Source organism: Neofelis nebulosa, chromosome 16, assembly GCF_028018385.1.
Source record: "Neofelis nebulosa isolate mNeoNeb1 chromosome 16, mNeoNeb1.pri, whole genome shotgun sequence".
NCBI lineage: Eukaryota > Metazoa > Chordata > Mammalia > Carnivora > Felidae > Neofelis > Neofelis nebulosa.
Genome location: NC_080797.1, coordinates 24,053,460 through 24,076,474, shown reverse-complemented (window position 1 = coordinate 24,076,474; position 23,015 = coordinate 24,053,460). Strand labels below are relative to the sequence as shown.

Here is a 23,015-nt window from a genome sequence, read left to right as displayed (position 1 = left end):
AGCTTTCCTGGAACCATTAGCTCTGTTAATGCTGTTAATTCTGTGTCCTTTTACTCATATTCATGTCAGTCAGGCTGGCTTGCTTAAGGGGGTTGCTAATATATATATATATATATATATATATATATATATATATATATACATATACATATATATATATATACATATATATATGCATATATAATATGCATATATATGTATATATATATATACTATTTATATACATATATACATAACGCATAATACACTATATATGCATATGTATATATGCAATAGAAACAAAACTTGAATCACTTGAACTTTGAAGTTTTCAAAGAAGAAGTTCCTCAAACCTTCAGTGTTGTTGTCCCTATAGAACCTGATATTTAAGAATATCAGTTGTGTAAAATAGCGAGTCATTTTTGTTGTTAGGAGAATTGGAAAGAAGAAGAGAATTAATTCTGAATTTTATGAGCATTCTTAATGATACTCACTTGGATTTTCTTTAAGAGTATAGACCCTTCTGGGGTGCCTGAGTGGCTCAGTCAGTTATGCATCTGACTTCAGCTCAGGTCATGCTCTCACTGTTCGTGGGTTCAAGCCCCATGTTGGGCTCTGTGCTGACGGCTCAGAGCCTGAAGCCTGCTTCGGATTCTGTGTCTCCCGCTCTCTCTGCCCCTCCCCACCACTCGTGCTTTGTCTGTCTGTCTCTCTCTCTCTCTCTCTCAAAAATAAATAAATATTAAAAAAAAAAAAAAAAAGAGTATAGACCCTTCTGTTTCAGAATCCGGGTCAATGGTTTTTTGCCTTCCATAAACTACCAGTATATTTTCTTTGGTACCCCTTTAGTGTGAACATTATTTTGAGATCAACCAAGTTGGAAAAGTTGTCTAATGCTTCAAGAGACGGTGCTGATTTTTTTTTTTTTTTTTTTTTTTTTTTTTTTTTGGGACAGAGAGAGACAGAGCATGAACGGGGGAGAGGGAGAGAGAGAGGGAGACACAGAATCGGAAACAGGCTCCAGGCTCCGAGCCATCAGCCCAGAGCCTGACGCGGGGCTCGAACTCACGGACCGCGAGATCGTGACCTGGCTGAAGTCGGACGCTTAACCGACTGCGCCACCCAGGCGCCCCATGATTTTTTTTTTTTTTTAAAAGCTTTTATGAATGGCTTAGATCTTGCTGGAAGCCATTTCATTTTCTACGCATTAGCTTACAGATACACACCCGCCCCCAGCAGCAAACTAGGTATTTCACTTGTTTTCTCACTGACAGTTTTAAATTTGATCTGGGGCTGAGTAGAAAGAATGCAGAGGTGACGAGCACCCCCTTTCTATTTCTTTTTTTTTTTTTTTTTTTCAACATTTTTTATTTATTTTTGGGACAGAGAGAGACAGAGCATGAATGGGGGAGGGGCAGAGAGAGAGGGAGACACAAAATCGGAAACAGGCTCCAGGCTCCGAGCCATCGGCCCAGAGCCTGACGCGGGGCTCGAACTCACGGACCGCGAGATCGTGACCTGGCTGAAGTCGGACGCTTAACCGACTGCGCCACCCAGGCGCCCCTCTATTTCTTGATGAAGAAAAGGATGCAGCCTGAGTGTAAGTCCCTTTGATAGCAGTTCCTGTACTTCCCTATCTACACAGCCGTGTGTTGAGATACCTTTTCATGAAAGGACCCTTTTTGGAGTGACCTCCATGTGTGTTTTTGCATTTCAATGGCATAGTCAGGCAATGATCCTTCACGACTTCTCAGAAAGCCCCAAGTTTTGTGGTAAGTGGGGAAAGGGGCGTAAGATTTGGGAAGTAAAAAATTGATCCCGAATTTCGAGGTAGGTACACCTGGGATTTTATCTCCTACCTCTGTCTTTGGGCTAGATGCCACAGTGGAAGAGAAAGGTTGCAAGGTTGCATCGTTCCTGGTTTAGGTCATCTGTCAGAGTATTTGTGATCTTTCCTGGGATTAATCCTAACTGAGCACTTGAAGACATCCCAGTGCTGCTCTACACGGCACAGCTTCTTCCAGGGGGTCATCTTGGCGGCCCCTCTCCTCTGATCACAGCTTGTGAGTTGACCGTGATCCTGGTCTGTGGTGTGTAGCTCAAAGTGCCACCAGGCTATCACTGCCCCACCCAAAGTTACATTCAGAGCCCAGAGCCCCAGCCGATGTGTTTCTTGTGCAGTAGCCTCAGACACTCCGGGGAGTGGGAGGGTGGGGGCAGAACGGTAGGAGAGGAGAGAAATTTAAAGCATTTGTTCTTTATGGACTTAAAGGAAAAACCAGTGGTGTCTTACACGCCGTTCCCTTCTGTCCTTCTTCTGAAATAGGACTACTGAATGACATTTCCTCCTCTTTTTTTCCCTACACGTGGCTCTCTTGTCATAGGGTTTTTAAAGCTTTCCCGGAGTAGGTGATGCTGACCATAGAGGCCTTGCTTGGGGAATCATAACACAGAGGTCCAATAGAAAAGCTTTACATCCTAGTCCCACAGAGGCTTAACAAATGAATATCCCGAAAGGAAAAAGGGAGCCGTAGCAGGCTTATGCTTTTCTCTATAGCCACTTCCTATCGATGCACAGGTTTGGTGACTGAAGGAAGTCTCTGGAAACCAACTACTGGGTGCCGAAACAGCTCGACCTTCTTTTTGCCTCTCCTTCAGGCCTATTTAAGGGGCTCAGTGCCCAGCTGACCAGCCTGATGGCATGTTGGAGGAGACCCACCCAGACGTTGAAACTGTCTGACTCAGAGGGACTAGCATCAAACAGAGACGATCAAATATAGTTCCCGACTTGTTCAGGAAGAAGAGTAAAATAGAGGCACCGGATATTTATTTCGCTTCTGACAAATGTATGGGCTTGAGAGGTGCAGTATGTTTTTTATTCTGTGGGCGTACCACGCAGGCCTTCTTGGAAACCGTCAGAGGGCATTCAAATAGGCAGAAATCCTCTGGTCAGCACAGACTTCAAGCTAGCAGTTCTCAAGACAGCATGGAAGTGTTTTTTAGTGTCAGCTACGGTCAGGAGTGTGTGTTGTGGCCTTTGGAAGACGAATTAGAGCAGTCAGCTAATTGCACGCTTGAACATGACCAGCCACTTGAAAATTCCAAAGTCTGACTCCAATCCAAAAAGAAATTGGTGGAGCTTATTTTATACTGGATTTCAAGCACTTCCTATCAAACGTGGAAAATTTGCTCCCTCCCCCCAACCTGATCCTGAGTATTTTCCTATTCTTAGCCCATGTTTTGAAGTGCTCTCGGTTTAAAAGATGGAGAGAATGTGTTTCATCAGTTACATTAATTCAGTAAACAGCCCTGGATTGCTACGTAAGTATTTTCCATGAATGCTCCACAGGAGTGCTATTGCAGGAAATTGTGAGCCTTCTAATCAGAGGTCAAGAAATAGTCTATTGGCCAGCAATCCCTGAGGCTTTAGGAATCCTAAACATTTATGATGCATCAGTTTGGGGTACGTTCCCCACATTTTCTTTATACAGACTAAAAGAAAGAAAAAAAAATCTAGAGAACTTTTCTTAACCTGTTCCAGAAGTAAAAAGATAAACCATCCTTACTTAAAATGATCTCTCCTTGGGGGCACCTGGGTGGCTCAGTTGGCTGAGCGTCCCACTTTGGCTCAGGTCACGATCTCTAGGTTCATGAGTTCAAGCCCCCCATTGGGCTCGCTGCTGTCAGCACAGAGCCTGCTTTGGATCCCTCTGTCCCCCCCTCTCTCTCCCCATCCCCCGCTCATGTTCTCTCTCTCTCTCTCTCTCTCTCTCTCTCTCAAAAAAAAAAAAAAAAAAAGATTTCTCCTTAAAAAAAAAAGAAGCATTTACATCTGTCTACCTGATGAGAAGATAGTCTTATTTCATTTTCTGCTAAATAGAACTTCAAAAATCAGCAACATCACAAAGATCTCTGGTTGGTAGAAGTGGCCATTGTTCTAACATTTGAGCAAGAAGCTTCCTTTCCTGTCATTCCCTTGGTTCACTTGCTGACCGGTGGAAGCTGGTGATGTGAAGGTGGCTGATGGTCCTCAAGGAGGATGTTGACAGAGTCCATGCAGAGTCCTGGCCTGATGGCTAATATTCCTGTCTAAGTAGAGACACCTGAAATCGAGCTCGTGACTAGCGAGCATGGATTTAATGCTGCGTCTGTGCTTTTCATTGTTGCTTTTCGGAAGTTAAATTGTTCAGTTTGGGGGAAGACTTTCTGGTTTTTGATTGGCTTTGAACGGTAGCCGAAAACCCAAGGCTTCTGTGCATTAGCCCTTTTGTTTTTTCACCATGGTCTGTGTGCAAATCAGCCACGCTCCTGGGATCACACTCCTCCTCCTGTGTTTCCATCTAGGTGAACGAGCTCTTGAACTTAGAAAGACAACTTCTGCTTCTGGGGTTCGGGGATAGAGACGTGGTAGTGTTGAGAATGTGTGCAAAGGACAGACGAGCCAGCTGGGGCTGCTTGTAAGTGAATTTTATTTCTGAGCAGGAGAGAGAAGGCAGCAGTGAGGAGGAATATCCTAGGACATGTAGCCCAAGGGTTTGCAACCTCAGCCCTAATGACTTTTTGGGCTGGATCAGTCTTTGCTGTGGGCAACCGTGCTGTGCATTATAGGATGTTTAACAATATCCTGGGCCACATCTAATATCTACCTATTAGATGCCAGTTGTATCGACCATAAAACACCTCCAGAGGTTGCCAAGTATCCCCTAGAGGTCAAAATCACCTGCATTTGAGAACCGGCAGTAAAGCACTATAGAACCTCAGGATATAGATACGTAAGTATCTATAGAGATACAGAAGGATACATGCGTATCTATAGAGATCCAGAAGGATATAGATACAAAGTCATAAGTGAGTCCAAGGGTCCAAGGTCTCATTCATTTCACTCAGGCACACCTTCTCATATCGACCTGATTTTGACAGTTGATAATTCCTCTTTCTAATCCACTCTTATTTTTATCCTCAGTTGAGACGAAACTTTCTCTCATAGGTTGTCTGGTCACTGAGGTCACTAGGTCCTAGATCTGCCCTCAGTCCCAGGTTGAAACTTCTCTGCTCACATCTACTGTACCCTGTCTCAGGTTCCCTGGCTTCTACTCACAGCATTGCCTGGAATAAACTGGTAGGCTGTTTTAAGTTGTTTTGGCTCAAAAGCTTTCTCCCTCTCTCTCTCTCTTTTTTTCCCATTTCGTTTTGTTTTACACCACAGTTTCTCAAAGCGTCTCAGTGACTTCACTCTCTTATGGCTCTGTCCCTCCACCCCCGCCTCCCCCCCAGGCCCCCCCATTGTTATTAGCCTTTGGGGGAGGAGCAGAGCTCATGTCACACATATAAGCTCCCATCTGCTCAAAATGATCCATTAGCACAAATCGCAGCTACCTAATGATCAGTCACATTTTGGTTACTTCGATGCCAGGCTAAGTTTCCTTTCCATTCATGTATGATTTTGTGCCCCCGTGGGCAGAGGAGTCTGTAGGTTGCCTTGCAAACCACAGTCTCCAGAATCCTCCTTTTCTTCATTCTGTAACCTGGGATTCCAACTCCAAAATAAACTGCTTATTTTCTTTTTTTCTATTTTAAGGCCATGGGTGGATACAGGGGTGGGTTGAGGCTAGAGGGGAAGGGTTGGTCTCACTGCAGTAAGACGTTACTGTTGTTGTTACTGTTGCCTCCGGTATCACATGTTACCAAGACATTTGTGTATATGTGCAGTGGTATATACAGAATGGGAGCCACTGGACAATCGTGCACGGCCACAGAGAATTTCTAAGAAGAAAAACTGCTTAAGCACTGACTGAGGGTGTTTTCTCTTTCATTAGCTAGGAGGTTGTAGACAAGTAGCCTTACTTTAGACATTTCATGGAGGTATTGCTTCTATCTTAGGTGGGTTCGGTTAGGAATATATAAAAGCAAATGATACATTCAAGGGAACCGGAAGCCAGGAGAACCAGGCATTGAAGAGAGTGAAGAGATAACAGATGTAATGTAAGAAACACCTGCCAATTTCTTTCCTGGGGGGAGGGGTGAGTGAAAGCTCTTTTGAAGGAAAGTAGATTTGTAATTTAGAATATAATGGCTGTAGATCAGGAGAGCTAGTTTGTATGTTGTTGGTAAAGTATCAAAAGGATACTTTTTAAAAGTACCAAAAGGATGCAGCACAAACACACACACACACACACACACACACACACACACACACACACACGCACACCTCTTCTTCCTGTTAAGGTACACTGAGAGTGATTTAAAACCTAATTTTAAAGGTGTAACAAAAGGGGGGAGTCAAGACAGGAGATTTATGTGTTCAATACATTTTAAAGCTGGCTACGTTTAGTCTTCTGCAGGTTCTGACGTCCTAGGCTAGTGAAAATACAGATGGTTCCTAGGTTTTAACGTGATTAATTTTTTTCTTTAAGCTTGAAGAAGAATTCCAAAGAACGGCCAACATATCCAGAACTTATGGTACGTATGGTTCCCAGCATAAACCTGTCCTGACCAACAGCTAGTAAAGGTAGAGTGACTAAGACCTAAATTATAATCAAACAGCCATGTTGGAGGAGCTGGTTCATTGACATGGAAGTGAATTCGAGAAAACAAGAGTCGAATCCTTTGTGCTTCCTAAATCCTTCTTTAGCATGACCTGGGGCGGGTCGCCTTGCTTTGTCATTTTTTCCACGTTGGTAAACTGGTTATCATATACACTAGATGCCTATAAAAATTTATATTTTCAAGTTCTTATGATATCAAGAGCCACCACTTATAAATGAAGGAAAGCATGATTTAAAGGATTTCTGTAACGAGGGGAAAAAGTGCTGGACAACTCATCAGGTTTTGATAACATATTTAGGATGAATTCTTTTCGGTGAGTGTTTAGGGGGGATAGACTGTTTTCTCCTTCTGGTTTTCACATGCGTGAAAATAAGTAAGACCAAGCCTTCTTAGTTTCCATTGTCTTACCTCTGCATTCACAGCTTACCATTTGCACAAACTATGAAAAGAAGGGGTGAGAATAGGATCTCAGAATTTTTGTCTAAAAATAGGTTCTCTGAAATTGTGGTAACTCCCAAGTTTGAGCTAATTACACATGGTTCTTTAGCATAGATGGTGAGCACCTAAACTTGGGAACGTTTATCTAATTGTATGTTCAAACACATTTGGGGGGGCGGGGAATGATTAAATTCTGACTATTTGCTAATTTGCATTAACCATTCCCTAGATTTATTTCAAGTATCGAGGTTTTAACTTTAGCGGGGGAAGGAAGTTTTGTTTGGTAGAAATAAGAGCAAACACTGACATCATTTCTTTTTCTTTTTAATTTTTATTTTATTTCTGAGAGAGAGACACACACACAGAGTGCAAGCGGGGGGTGAGGGTGCAGAGAGAGAGGGAGACACAGAATCTGAAGGAGGCTCCAGGCGCTGAGCTGTCAGCACAGAGCCCGACGCGGGGCTCGGACTCACAAACCGCAAGATCATGACCTGAGCCGAAGTCGGACGCTTCGCCGACTGAGCCACCCAGGCCCCCCTGCCATTTGTATATCTTCTTTGGGAAAATGTCTTCTCAGGTCCTTTGCCCATTAAAAAAAAAAAAAAAATCAGATTTTTTTTTTTTTTTTGCGATTGAGTGGTATGAGTTTTTAAAATATATTTTGAATATTATCCACTTATCAGGTACGTGGTTCGCAAATATTTTCTCCCATTGTGTAGGTTGCCATTTCCTTCCATTGGCTGTTTCTTTTGCTGCGCAGGTTTTGCTTTGAAGTAGTCCCACGAGGTTTTTGCCAACAAGTACACAAAGAGATGCTCATCATCACTAGTCACTGGGGAAATGCCAATCGAAACTACACCTGTTAGAATGACTGTTACCAAAAAGATAAGAAACAAGTGTTGGTGAGGTGGTAGAGAAAAGAGAACCCTGGCATACTGTTGCTGGGAATGCAGATTAATACAGCCAGTATGGAGAGCAGTGTGGGGGTTCCTCAAAAAAAGAAAAATAGAAATATCGTATGATTGAGACATCTCACTTCTGGGTGTAATGTCTCAGGCAACAGAATCACTATCTTGAGGAAGCATCTGGATCCGCATGTTCACTGCAGCATTATTTACAGTAGCAAAAGGTATAGAAACAATGTAAATGCCCATCAGTGCATGAATGGATAAAGAACACACGAGGGGCGCCTAGGTGGCTCAGTCGGTTGGGCATCCGACTTCAGCTCAGGTCATGATCTCATGGTTCATGGGTTCCAGCCCGCCTCGGGCTCTGTGCTGACAGCTCAGAGCCTGGCACCTGCTTCAGATTCTGTGTCTTCCTGTCTCTGCCCCTCACCCACTTGTGTATGCGCTCTCTCTCTCTCTCTCTCTCTCTCTCAAATAAATAAACATTAAAAAAAGAAAAGAACACTTGTTACACACATACACATGCAATGGAATATTATTCAGCCTTAAAAAAATTCTGCTGTTTGTGGCAACATGGATGGAATGTGCATAGCACCGTTAATAGTTAATAGCATCGTTAATGATATTGTGTTGCATACTTGAAAGTTGCTAGGAGACTAGATCTTAAAGGTTCTCATCACACAAAAAAAGAATGCTAACTGTGTAAGGTGATGGATGGTATTATCGTGGTGATTATTTCATAATATATAAATATGTACCAAATCGCCACATTGTACACTTAAACTCACACGATGCTATAAGCCAATTCTATTCCAGTAAAGTTGGAAAAAAGGAAAGAAAAAGTATAGCTTGGAGATGTCAAACCAGAAAGACTTACAGAAAACCAATCCACACAATAGGTGATGGTCACAGCCAATCACATGGATTTTCAGCTCTGTTGGTTAAAATTTGATTTCAGTCCGAACCATTCTCCGATGGAGGGACCATAAAAGAACCCTGGGGAGAGTTCCAGAATAGAAAAGGTGGTCTCCTTGGGGCAGCAATTGTCCCCTATAAAAAGGCATCCCCTGGGACTTAGCATTCTGTTGGCTGTATTCAACTGTGACCCACAGTGGAGGGAGGAAAGAGGATGCGTAATTGCTTGAGAAAACTTAGCATACCACCTGTTTGGGCTGGACATTTCCTCTCTGGCTATATTTTTAATAGCCAGTCGGGGGCCTTTTCAGTCCTGGCTACCCTTTTTGGATATACTTATGCAACCTCCCGAGCATTTTAAAATTAATTTCACATAAAGTGCAATGGACATGGGGTGATTTCTGGGGTGTCTTATGAAGCCTGTACTCCTATTTTAAAGTTGTCTTGTTTGTCCCTATTTTCAGAAAAAGAAGAGCACTTTCTATATATTTCTGCCTGTTTAAAATGCAGAACATTTTTTTCCCTTCCGAGGGGCCTCTTATCAGAGGTTTCAGTGAAACACATTTGGGGAAAAAAATGCTGAGTTCTAGCTTCGTATACATGAGCGAGTGATGTTGAATTCCACCTTTCCATTATGTTCTAATGCTGTGGTCTTTTATGGTCTACATATTAATGTTATAAGGTCATGTGCTCCCCCCCCCCCCCCCCCAGTTCTTTTTATGGCATTTGCCTTTGTGACTGGAAATGGATTTGCCTTTTAAGGCTATAACTGCTCCCTGCTTTCCTGTGGAATTGAGGTTTTTAAATGGAAAATCTGAGTCCAAACTCTTTGACTTTAGCATTGGGAAAACACATGCTGAGAGACTATTGTTTACATTGTAGGAGTTGGTGAAGAAAGGGGAAAAAAATCCTTTTTCCAGGTGAAGGACAGTATAATTAAGGCACCAACCCAGACATGTACCCCTTATAGAAATCTCACATGTTTTTTCCCTAACTGGATGGAGGGTGTACATGCTTCAACATCATCTCCCTGTTCTCTCAAACTCCCACTGAGGGACATGAGTCAGTAGGGTTTGTTCCTCTAGAGTGGGGACCAGCCAACTTGCTCTGTAAAGGGTTAGATAGGAGATGTTTCCGGCTTTGTGGGCTGCTATTCAACTCCATTGTTTTAGTGTGAGAGCAGCTCTATCCAATATGTAAACAGATGGTGTGGCTGTGTTCCCGTACACCTTTACTTCACAAATAGGCAGTGGGCTAGATTTGGCCCCTGGAACATTGATTGTTGACCCCCCCAATCCCAGATGAGAAGCACCAGGAATGATAATCAGGTGATGCAGATGATTGCCCAGGGAGGTGATTATGTTCTTTGAATATCCTGGGAAGTTCTAGATTGAATCAAAGTGCTGAGCAAGGATGATTGAACCCATAGGAAATGATAGTCATGAGGGACGAGGTGTTGTGTAGAAGATATGGTGACCATTGGTGACTGCGGCTCGCCCCAGTGCTCCCGGTAGTGTGTTCTCGGATCTCCATGTTTTCTCCAGGCACAACCATTGGCAGTGTCCTCCCTTGCTGTAGCTGGCTCCTTTTTAGAAAAACGCAGCCTGGGGAGAGGAATCCATGATGCCTCATTTGCTCATCTCCGAGTTGCTGGCCTTGCTATTCCTAGTCTATTGCTTATAGAAGGGACTGGCTTGTCTCCCAACCTTTTACAGCCTCAAAACCCACACAAGAAGGCAAGTCACACTTTCCATTTTGACATGCCGGCCTGTCCTCCCCTCCCCCTGTCCTCTGACTCTCACAGCATTTTCCCAGCCTGGGAATGCTACAAGATGCCTGAGGACTCTTTTTCTTAAAGACGTCGGTTTAGGTCGTTCGATTCATTCACAGACTAAGGCTACCCTCACTGAGCTAACCGGCAGAGCAGAACCAGTGGCAAGATAGGGCTGGCAGGCATCGGCAGTAGTCATGGACACAATCTGAGGTTTGACATGTCCTGTTTTGATAGTAAAAACTTTTAAGTGCACTAAGAGACCTCGAAATGTCAGAGGATGTGGGAAAGCTAATAAGCATGATGGTAAAGCCCTTGGTAAGTGTGCTGCATAAGTGGTTAGTAATCGGAAGTAACTCTGCTATTTATTTGGGTAAGGAGCTCAGGACGCAGGACCCGGCATCTAGAACTTTGGTTAATATGGTGGGGGTAAGGCTCTGAGCCAACACCCAACCTGTATCTTCTAGATGGGCAAAAGCAGAAGGCCTCTTTTCCGTGTTTTGAGTCACGATACTGACCAGTGACCACCTACCTTCTTTTGGGTTTCATTCCTTTGTTCTTTTCCCATTTGCATGGCTTCCTAAACCTTCAATGGGCGGGCATTCAGTTCCCCACAGAGCTGGCTCATCTAGCCCTGTGCCGTCAGGTTTAAAACACATACGGTGAGAAAACCTACCACTGGGGCAACATGAAGGTGATAAACTAACATCCCCAAAGTCAGGGAGAAACGAAGCGAGTCATCTACATGTCTGCATGCAGAAACACTTCTATTTAGCGGCTCAACTAGGCACTGAAAATAATACCACCAGACAATGAGGGAGGTGGCCGTGACAGAGAGGAGGGTGTACCTGACAGGTGGAAGATGACACTGGCACTAGGTTCTACCCAAAGGAATCGTCCTTTTTGGTTTGTTTGTTGGATTCTGTTTCCCACTGTTAGAACTATGGTTCGTGAGTTGCTGTATCTCCTTTATATTAGAGGTGTGAGGTTCCAGTGTGACACCTGGGAACTTACTGTAACAAAATTCTGCCTTTGGGGGAGGGTCATGTTGGTGCAGAGAAAATGGCTTCATTTTCTTCAGAATTGTTCCACTGTGTGGCCTCTTGGACCCACTATGCCTGCGCTCACTATGGCTTTTTTTTTTTTAATTTTTTTTAACATTTATTTATTTTTTGAGACAGAGAGAGAGAGCATGAACGGGGGAGGGTCAGAGAAAGAGGGAGACACAGAATCCGAAACAGGCTCCAGGCTCTGAGCTGTCAGCACAGAGCCCGACGCGGGGCTCGAACCCACAGACCGTGAGATCATGACCTGAGCCGAAGTCAGACGCTTAACTGACTGAGCCACCCAGGCGCCCCTGCTATGGCATTTTTGTGAAGTTTGCTTAATCTGAGCTGCATGAATAGAGACTTTTTTTTTTTTTTTTTTTTGCTTTTCAATCTTTAATCTCCAAGTTGAATTTCTCTGCACATACCTAGAGTTTGGCAGTTTGCATTATTTTCCAGATGGATCAACTCTTCATTAAGAGAGACATAAATACAACTCATGGCTGTCGATGTGGCTTAGAGAGTGGCTTTGTTAACTGTTTCAGTTCAAACCAGCTCTCCAGGGTCAAGGGAAAGCAATGCTTTGCCCATTTACTATGCTACAAAAATTGGTTTCTCCTTCTGCTATCCAATTCTTGAGAAATCAGTGTGCATAAATCTATGAAATTTCTCATTATGTTACCATTGTATCAGTCTAAAATTACTTTGTAGGGGACAGGGTTATTTGTAAATCAGAGTCCGGGCTGTCTTTGCCAATCCTTGTATTTTACCATAGGTGGAGTTTATATAGCCTAATTACATATATTTTCCAAATAATAAATACTCTGTAGCAGAAACATATCAAAATGGGAGGCTTACAATAAAAGTTATCTTTAAAATGTCCTCATCACTAGGCATATACTTGATAAATACTCTGTAGCAGAAACATCTCAAAATGGGAGGCTTATAATAAAAGTTATCTTTAGAATGTCCTCATCACTAGGCGTATACTTGACTTGGGAAGAGGTTGGAAGAGTCCAGTTTAATCCTAATAGGGGTACTTTAATCTGTTTACCAAACACATCTGTTAAGTTGCTAATCTCATGTATTGTCAGTGCTGAATATTAATACCATGTGTTTTTCCTTTCTCTTGCAGCAACATCCATTTTTCACCCTACACGAATCCAAAGCAACAGACGTGGCATCTTTTGTAAAATTGATTCTTGGAGACTAAATACCGTGGACTCAATTGGTTGGCCCTCCTGTGGATTGGTGGGTTTACAGGGTGAAGCAGGTTCACTAAAGCACCAATAGAAACTCATCCTTGAGATAATTTAATCCTGCCTCTCAGAAGGTTGTTTTCCCCCATTTTCTTTTCTTTTCTTTTCCTTTTTTTCCCCTCCAAAGGGGGCCTTGGAATCTATAGTATAGAATGAACTGTCTAGATGGATGAAATATGGCAAAGGCTTAGGACTTAAAAAGGTGATTAAATATTTAATGATGTGTCATATGAGTCCTTAAGCTTCTCAGACTTCTCTTGTTCTTCATAAAACGAATGCATTGGCCCTGGTCAAAAGGTGCTACCGTAGTGATGAAATTGTAAGTAGATCTGTAGTCTGTCCCACTTATTATTTTAATATTTATGTTTAAGTGCTTGGTTGAAAAGATTCCATTTTATGCAAGGAGGGAGATACAAGAGGCAAGGTTGGGTTGGCAATATTTATAGGGCTTTTATTTTTAAGTTCAGTCGTGTCTGTGGTCCAGAGGAAACTATTTAATATGCATCTTTAAGAGTATTATACCAATAACAGTGAGGAGCTCTTCTTTGTAAAACACCTGTTCCAGCTGTTGTGGCTGCTTGCCACGTCCTTAGATTTCTGCTCAACTCCTGGGTAGTAACCACATATTTCAGGTGAAGTGGTGAGGTATCCCAGTCATACCCTTTCCCCAACTTTGGGAAACATAAAATCACTTTTGTCACATCTCAGAGTCACGAGTTGGGTTCTCTTGGCCTTTGTGGTATTAATGGAATGTGATTCCTGATGCAGTTTTATATCACCTATCTACCCTTCTACATGTGTGCCTGTGTATATTTGGTAAGTCCCAAGCTCCGCCAAGTGGCTTCTGTGGACATCTCTACTTAGCGAGGAGGATATATGTCAGTTCTGAGAGGAGATGTCATGTCAAACCACACTGAGAATTGGTGCCTTCTTCTGCTTCTGTCCCTCCTTACAATGCATAAGCCCCAAGGTTTGCCTTTGTGTTAAGATGCGCTCTTTGCTTTCTTCTCTTCTTCCCCCATGTTCAATAAAGAAGCCTTACTATTGACGGGAGGGCTGCAATACAAGAAAATAAAAGTTCTTTGACAGGATAGGAGATAATGGGGAAGGTTGAATTAGTTCCTAGGAATAGACGGCCCGATTGCCAGTGGTTGAGGCCACATTTCACTTGAGTAGCACACAGCAGCACGGGATAGCACTCCGTAGGAGGCTAGTGCCATTATGGGTTCCCGGCAGGTTGACAAAGCAGTGTAAGCTCTTTCTTAAGACTAAATATGCCCCTAGGTTCTCTAGGTTCCTTGATGAAAAGTGAGTGAATTGATGCAGGGAAGCTGTAAACCGATAATAACCAGCAAACATGGCTTTTGGACGTTGGGTTTCCATGAGGCTATTCTTGAAGGACGACGATGGAGAATTTTGATGAGAAAGGAAGAAGAGAACTCCCTGTCTTTCTTTCTTTGCCTCAAGTTCACAGATATGGAGATTATTCCTCCTGAAAATCTTCTCTTCTTTCCCTTTTAGGTTTTGAAATGCAGTCGTTAGTTTTTCTGTGTCTGCATTTTCCCCTTGTTCTTGTCTTTTGTCTGGCTCAGAGCAGTTGCCCAGAGTGAGTATGGCCCTCCCGTACCTTCTTTGTATCCCTAGTTCCAAGAGATACCTGTTTGATCAAATGTAGTTTCATCTTCTTTAAAGCTACCTCTGTTCCTCATCTTCTTCCAGCTGGGAAAAGTGTACTATCCCAGTGATTATGGCCATTCTCTTTCTCACCTACCTTACTAAATTGGCGGTTTCCCTTGTTGAGACCAAGAGAAAAAAACATCACAACTGTATCCCTTCTTTTCTTCATCTGTTTAATGAAAAAAGCAAGTAGTAGAAAACTCGGAGGTCCCTCCGTCACAGCTTTTGGCGGAGTATGTAAGGCAAAACCGCGTTCTGGTCTGAGTCAGACAACTCATACCTGTTGTTCAGTGCGGTTTCTACTTAGAAATATTCTTAACCGAGTGTGTTCTCATGAATTCGCCTCTCCAGTTTGTGAACCCAGGGCCCAAACTTGCAAAACAATCGTACTGAGACAGAGAAGGAGTTTGTCAATGGTTCTCAACCTGATGCACACTGGAATCAACTGGGAGCTGGTGAACACTGCCTGTGCCAAGTTTGGGATTTCATTGGTCCAGGGTGGGGCCTGGGAATTGGCATATTTCACACGCCACATCAGAGAGGGCGTGTTCATGGAATACTGACTTGGAACTTGGAATACGTTGTCCCCATAGAAATGATGTACAACATGGTGATTAGATATCTTATGTGCTCAAGTAGAATGGCTTGCTAGACTTACGAGTCTAAATTCTAGAGTGTGTGTGTGTGTGTGTGTGTGTGTGTGTACCGTGTTATAAGTTCTAAACTAATTTTAAAATAAAGAGAGAGATATGTAAACCATATTTAAGTTGATATAAGTTGGAAGGTCTCCTGTACATACACACAGGTCACTCGACCCTCTATATTACTCCACTCATTGTGCATCAGCATTATTATTGTTTGTGGTTACCTTTGGTTGATTAGCTTTTTAATTGTGGTCCTACCCTCCTGTGCTCTTTGTTAGTCCTGAAATGTCAGACGTCCAAGTCTAGGACATGAAATACTCATTAGCCTCAGCATTTGAGGAAGCCAGCCCTGAGACTAACGCGACCCCTGGCTTCTCCAAGTGCATTTGATTTAGTGTCTTTGGAAGGTAGTCACAAAAGTGACAGAGAAGGGCTAATGTTTTCATAGTTTTTAACACTAAAAATGCTTTTCTTGACCAAGAGGCTTCATTAGCTCTGCTCAGAGAAACTACTCTGTTTCTCCCAAAGTTGTCTAACAAAATGCTTAATCTTTGGCTTAAAAGTGCAATGGATGCCCAGTTCCTGATTTCTGCCCCCAAATGCTTGTTTTGGTGATGTGACTGCCTGTGGCCTTGAAGGGAAGATTCATATATTCATAAAATTCATTGGAGTTGGTGGTCAGATCAAGTAAAATGAATCAAATCTCTATCGTGCTGGGGATTTTGTCTTCTTAATGCCTATCTATGACTGAGAGGGAGATTTGCTGGCTTAAAAGCAACCTTCCATTTTTTATTGAATTAGCAAATAGAAGATGCAGTTGTTAATTGGACCCCTGAAAATTTACATATTCAGGTGGAAAAATGCCAGAGTAAAATCTGGGAGGTGGAAGCTATCAAACCAACCCTATTAGAATAGAAAAAAAGAGAGATTTTATTGTAGAAGGTCTGTGTTCCTCTTGTCTAGGGGTGTGTGTGTGTGTGTGTGTGTGTGCACGCATGTGTGTGTGTTTTAGCACTGTTAATATGCTGGCAGCTAAAGATGCTCTTTGGTTTTCTTTGGCTTTAATTGGGGTACTCTGGATTTCTTTAGGAATCTGTTGAAAGCTAGGACCTTTTCCCTAGGAAAACGCACATGGTACACGGAACACGTAGTTTTGCAAACATGTTTTGTTGAGGGGAGGGGAGTGGAGTGCAGTTTATAGACCCCACAGGATCAATAACCTCTGCTCTGCAGAATGTGGACTGTGACGTTCTAGACCAAGACTGGCAAAGTTTTTCTGTAAAGGGCCAGATAGTAAATATTTTTGGCTTTGGGTTGCATTAGTCTGTTACAACTACACAGGTCTGGGGTTGCAGTGTGGAAGCATCCATAAATAATACACAAATGAATAAGCGTGGTTCTGTGTCCCAACTAGACTTTATTTACAGAACCAGGCAATGGGCTGGATTTGGCCCACAGGTTATGGTTTGCCAATACCAGTCCTAGAGCATCGAATGCAAAACTCCAATTGACTGAATATGTGTATAGAGCTTTTCCATTTAGTTAGTATTCAGCTCAGCTGTTGAGGCAGATCAGGAAGATGGACATAGAAATGAATTTGGGAAGAGTGGAGACTGTTCAGTCCCATGGAAATTGCCTCTTAATTTTCTTAGGTAAGTATTCCTTGCCCTGGAGGCCAATGGGACAGTTTTCCTCAGATGAAATTGAGTACCTGCTTTTTCCGTCTCCATACAATAGCCGGCGTAACGTACTTCAACTTGGCAATAAAAAGCATTCTTCTCTCAGACATCAACGGCGTTCTTGTCTCTTAGCTTTGCATTTTATTTCTCTCTGAGATGTGATGCTTGTGCAGGGAGGATCATGAAGCCAGACACTAATCCTCGGGTTTTCCTTTTTCCTGAACTGCATTAAGATTTGAAAATTTGGGAGGCCATAGTTACATCAGAAGTGGAAGGCAGATAGACGTCTTAAAATCTTCCAGGTTATCCCCCTGTTCTTTTTGGTCATCATTTGAGAAAGGAAGAAAGATAAGTATGGGGTCAAAATTCTTGTTCTCAGGTAGACACAGAGCTCTAGGCTCTCACTGTGACAGGAGACTTGGGCCCACCCCTTGGGTACTGTCCTTGGACTTGGAAAGACAAGGCTGCTTTATCTTACTCCTTTCTTTAATCCTCACTAAATTTCTATTCTAAGGGGCTTATGCAAAATGCCTCCTTTCTGATGTGATTATCTTGGGTCCCTTGTTGAGTTCCTGGGCCCCTAATCTCTAGTGAAAGCTTTGCCTTCCCCATGGGACCAGCACAACTGTCCTTTCCTTTGTCTTTGGTCAACCCTTGTCCCTTCTTTGCTGTAGGAACGCTACACAAAGAACTGTCTGTCACCTAAGGTGCCCAACTCCACTTTCCTCTTCCAGAATAGTCCAGCACAGCTGACCTAAAGCTGCAGTTGCTTGGTTATTCAGAAACAGTTTTCTTCCTGCTGCATCATCAGGCAAACATAAATTATAAATTATACTTAGAAGGCTGCTTGGAAACTCTTGAAGAGCATATTTAAGTATTTGATCTGGCAATTTACCTGAAAGAAAGTTTTCTCTTCGCCCTGGGAAACAAAACCTGAATTCCAGAGCCTTCAAAATGAAACCATCCTTCTGGGGAAAGCACCTTGCCACCAGATATATCACTCACCACCTGTTCCTGGTATCTGCAAAGAAGCTGTGTCGTTTTGCTGGGGTTTAGAGAGTCACTGTTTACAGCTATGCAAATATAATTTCCCCACTGCAAGTTTTTAATGGAGTCATTTGGAATCAGCACCTAAGTTGGGGTTTATCTTTTTAGCTCCTGCCTCAAACTCCCTTTTCAAGCAACATTTCTCCAAAAGCTCTTTTCCTATCTGATGTGAAGGGGACTGGGCCCTAAGTAGAAACACAAAGGAAAGTCAAGGACTTTGTGGTAGGGTTTTTTTTTTTTTTTTTTTTTTTTAAGAAAAAAATATCACCTCTAACACAAACATGTGTTAATAGAATTAAAAAATATCCAATCCAGTTCCCAGGGACTGTCAGCATCTTGACATCATTTGTATTGTCATTTGAACTAGGACTCTGAGCCCTCTATTCTTGGGAGTTTAGAGTGAGATTTTTGGAGATGTGCATTGTGTTTCTGTCTCAAGAGTTGTCAGCATGGAAAGATTCCTCTGGGGGCTGTTCCTCTTGACACATACAGGGTTTCCCCAGGGTCCACTTCTTTCTGGGACTCAGGGTCTCTTTCGAGGAATGAGGTTAATGCTCTTAGGACCTGGAGACTGATTTCAGGGAAAGCATGGGAAAGTTGAGGCACTTACTTGTGGCTTAATGTAGGAAACAGAACTTCCTAAATAGTCCCCAGAGTTTGTGGCTTCGAGCGGGCCACCTTGTCTTTCCTGGTTTCCTTGATTGCATTTGCTTGTTTTTCCACTGCCCACACACACAGGACCTGGGCTGACTGAATGCTTCTGTGGAAAGGAACCGATCCTACCATTTTCATATGGCAGAACTCAGAACCAGCAGTTTTGCCTTGGTTTGCCTACCTGGATTCTGTTGTTCCCGAATCTTGAAAATGAATGTAAGGGATGTCTGAGAGGACTTTTAGCAAAACCCTCCTTCTGAACGTAAGACCTTACAGTGAATCTTCCATTCATCCTGTAAAAAAGGATTGCTGGATTGGGTATCTGTTCCTCTTAAGGAATATTCTGTTGTGGCCAGAAATAAGCAGTTAGCATCATTTGGTCACTACTAACGTTCATTCATATTGGAGTCTGCAAGCTAGTTCAACAAAGCAAGTCAGGTCCCTGCCTTAGGAGACTGTCATCAGACTTTGGGCACAAAGCTGAGCCCCTTCATCTTTAGTTCTGGTGGCTGTTGGTTTTAAGGACGGTGGACACCAAAGGCTATCTGATGAACATTCTTTTTCCATGAGACAGAGGATGGTGAATATTCTTAGAAAGACACTACAGGTCTTCATCAGGAGAGGAGAATTTATAGTTTTAAAACATAACGCTCAAAGCTAGTTTGAGTTTTCAGAAGAAGGGACTTGTGTGGGAAAGTAGTTTTATTTTCTGCCGATCTCAAATTGTCTTCCTTGCTTGTGTTCAGTACTCGTGGAGGGAGGTGTCGAGGGCACCAAGTGGTTTCCAGACTGTGTAGAGTGGTGCCCGTGGGGGTCTCTGGTCAGGAAGGGAAGGGGAAGAGAGAAGAGTGTGATGGCCATCTGAAAGCCCCATCAACCTCCAATGAGAATATTTGGCTACCGGTATCAATCCCCCTTCACTTAACTATCATTCCCCTTAAGTCTCTGTGGCTATTAAAGGCTTGGGGACTTTGGATGAAGTCACTACTTGGAGACCAGAAGCAGCCACAGAACCCGGGAAATTTTGTGGCCAATGCTGTCTATGCAGCCCTGGCTTCTGCTGTATTCTGTATGCCAACAGGGCTTGGAGGTAGAAGGGCGAAAAGAGAGGGCCATTTCTTTAAATTTCTGAGCATGAATCATTTGAAAGAAAATGCAAACATCAATATGGGATGGCCACGCATATAGACTCTTGAATTGCTTATTTTTCAGAAGTGGTTGCAAATAATCTGATCTCAGTGGCAAGGAGGGGCAAGAGTGGGCTCTTGATGGGCAGTGGAATATCTACATTTCTATGTTTCCAGGAACAGGAGTTGTCATTTTGGCTATTGACATTTAGAAAAAATTAAAGTTCTTTGTATGATTTTGGCACAGAGCAGCGTCCCATCTGAGAATCAAGCTAACGGTTACCCTCGCTGGGTGTTCCAGGTGAAGATCGGTCAGGGGAAACTGGTACAGCCTTTGGAAGCTGAAAACAGGTGGTGTTATCTGTCCTGAACTGAACACAAGGGGATCCTTAGGCATCCATTGAAACATATCAGGTGCCTTCTACACACACAGAGTCTGTGGTGAATTCTGATAACGGTGCTTTAGCCGCTAAACCAAATTGAACAGCTGGGGGGTTCCAGCACCCATTTTAGAACTCTGTATGTGTCATAAAGCTACATTTGGCAACAATTTGTGGAGCCCTTGGCCAATCTCTGCATAAAAAGCCACCGGAGGAGGTTCAATTAAGAAAATTCAGACAATTTATCTGTCATATTATCCCCGTGTTTGGTTTATTTTTTAGTTTCAAATTTATTTTTTGAGGAGTGATTTTCTATAGGGGCCGAAATGATGTTTTAGTAAAATAACAGGTATTTTTAAAGGAAAAAAAATGCCTTCTTGATGTAATTAACGTCCGCCATTGCAACATATTTTCTGCTGTACAGAATCATCACATTAAGTCACTTAAAGCTGAAAAAGGTGTTAAGGATGTAGTTCAAAGTCTTTGTTTAAACACACCAAAATTTTTCTATATATTTTGTGAAAAGCCTGATGGAATGCAGGATTGTAACTTCTGTATGGAATTGAACTTTATAAGAATTTTAGTAAAGTAGGTGGGTTTCCCCAGATTCCTTTGTGCATCAGTTTCATTGCTGAAAATGCTGCTTCCAGTTATTAATCTGGTCTTTGTAAGGAAACACACACGCGCGCACACACACACACACACACACACACACACACTTTTTTCCCTTACATGGTGTGAATTTTATGATAGACCTTTTTTATTTGTATATGTGATGGATTGTTTTCCTGTGTTGTACCCCACATTTGTTTGTAAGCCGTGTTGATTGTAAAGACAGCTGTTGGGCAAGTGGAAACATGTCTGGTCTCTACAATCCCTTGATGCTAAGAAGGAAGTAATTCCATATGTTTGTTAGGCCCTGCAAACTCTTCCTAATACCTGAAATATGATGCAAGGAGATTGGAGAGGTTGTGCACCCCTATCCTTCAAAACCCCATCTCCAACACTGTGTCTCTGGAAAGTGTGAAATAGCAGAATGACTACCATTTTGTGGATTCCGTCATTGACTGACTCCCTCATCTTTCCTGCTCTGTAGAACATGCTGCTAGCTTTCCCTGGTGGAAATCATCTCCTCTTTATGGATGGCAATATCTTCTCTTTATGAATGAGGCAGACTGGACTAGAGAGTATGGAATTCATTAGAAGTTCATAAAGTAAAGGCCTCTGAAGGATGTGGGTAGAATGTTTCCATGCCTTTGAGGTGATTGGGAAATTGATGCTCTGGCCTTGGGAACGTTTTGCTTGTGAGCTGCAGAGGGAAAGGAGTCGGGGAGGGTGTACTTCATCCGTTTTCCTATAAGGAAATATACAGGGCTGCTCTCTCAAGGCGAAAGCGTTTCTCACCATTGTCCAGGAAAGAAAAATTATGAATATCAATTGATAATTTCAGTCAGGCTCTAGGATTGTATTTAAAAATACCTGTTTTATGCCTTTTGTTGACTTTGCCATATTGGCTTTGGTGGCCACCATGCATTTTTATTTTAGCCTTGTTTTCCTGTTCTCCAGATCGTGTGCATTATTGTTGTTGTTTTCTTTTGAACTACTGCTTATCGTAAATGGTGATGTTATCTCAGAATTCCTGAAGCCAAGGAAATAGCTACTGTGCAGGACTTGGGGTAGATGAAAGCATTGGTATTGATGTAGGTTAAGATTGGACAGAGTTACCAGAAATATACTGAAGGTGGCTTTAAAGACGGCGTGTTTGTTTTAACATCTGGAGAAGCCACCTGTTCTAGGTTCCTTATTCTTGGGAAATCCATCTTTTCATGCAAATGCCATTTGTGGTTCATACTTAACAGCCTGGATGACTGGCCTCTGTCAGTCACTATACAAGGAATTCTAATAATTGCCAAAGGTGGAGGTAATTTTGCCTTTTATAGGTCATTCTATGGTGAAATTTCCAATCATGGTATCTTATAAAAAGAACAACTATTATTTTCCATCTCTTTCCTGATCCAAGAGCACAGTAAAGGAAGAGTAAAGTTCTGGTGTGATACAGACTAGTTCATTGAATCTGTTTTTGACCAAGGAAATGGCTGAGATGTTGAACTAAGTGGTTGTTACATGGTTCGTATGGTGACCTCAAAAGGAAAATGAAATTGGGACATTAAGTCAAACTTGGACTCCTCTGTTGGTGAGGAGCTTACACTTTGATTTCCTATCTCAGGATATTCTTCAGTTTCATACTGCTGCTGAGGAGGAAGGAACAAGCCGTAGACTCTAACTGGTCTCCGGATGTTTGTGCGTGTGTATGTAAAACTTCACACTGTGTGTGTTGTGTTCAATGTTGTGTCAATCTATGAACTGACTCAAACAACAATTTGAAGAGAGAGAAGACAGTAATAATGGCAACAGACACCCATCCACCTCTTTTTTGTCAAAGTGCTTGCTATGACTTTCATAGCTAGGACAAATAGCATACGTATTCAGGAGCAAGGTGTCCTTGAAAGAAATGGTGTGTTGATCTCATGAGAAAATGTACAACCAATAAAAGACATTTTAAAAAGTGCAGCGAGTCTGTATATTAATTGAGTTGTGCATGGAAATTCTTTTTTCCAGGGATATGCTCCTTTTACGTATAGAAGCCCTGCAGGTGGAAAAAAGAAAAAACTGGCTTGAATGATTCATTCTCTTTTTCTTCTCCCATTCCTACCACCCTACTTCCAAAACATAACGGAGCAAAGCATACCAAAACAACAGTGTTGTAGTCCTGAAGCCTCATTAGAAAGTCATTTCCATGGTAACGAACTTCAGACTCAATCTTCTTATAGTCAGTATTCCTAGGTTAGAAGTGAGGGCCAAATATTACATTATTAAAATTTGATGGCTGTGGGAAGGATGGGTCCAGATGGCTTAAATGAAAAGAAGCAAGGCCCTGACTTTAT

At 42.5% G+C, this 23,015-nt stretch overlaps 1 protein-coding gene across 2 annotated transcripts in view; it reads left to right on the top strand.

Annotated features, from left to right (window-relative positions):
- The window catches only part of MAP2K6 (mitogen-activated protein kinase kinase 6), a 122,171-nt gene extending 99,530 nt beyond the window's left edge, over window positions 1-22,641 (top strand). For both annotated transcript variants that reach the window (XM_058705620.1, XM_058705621.1), the window contains exons 11-12: window positions 6,393-6,438; window positions 12,739-22,641. In XM_058705620.1, the coding sequence (XP_058561603.1) occupies window positions 6,393-6,438; window positions 12,739-12,816 (124 nt within the window). In that variant the 3' untranslated portion in view covers window positions 12,817-22,641. The remainder of the gene's footprint in view (window positions 1-6,392; window positions 6,439-12,738) is intronic.
- Window positions 22,642-23,015: the final 374 nt, after the last annotated feature.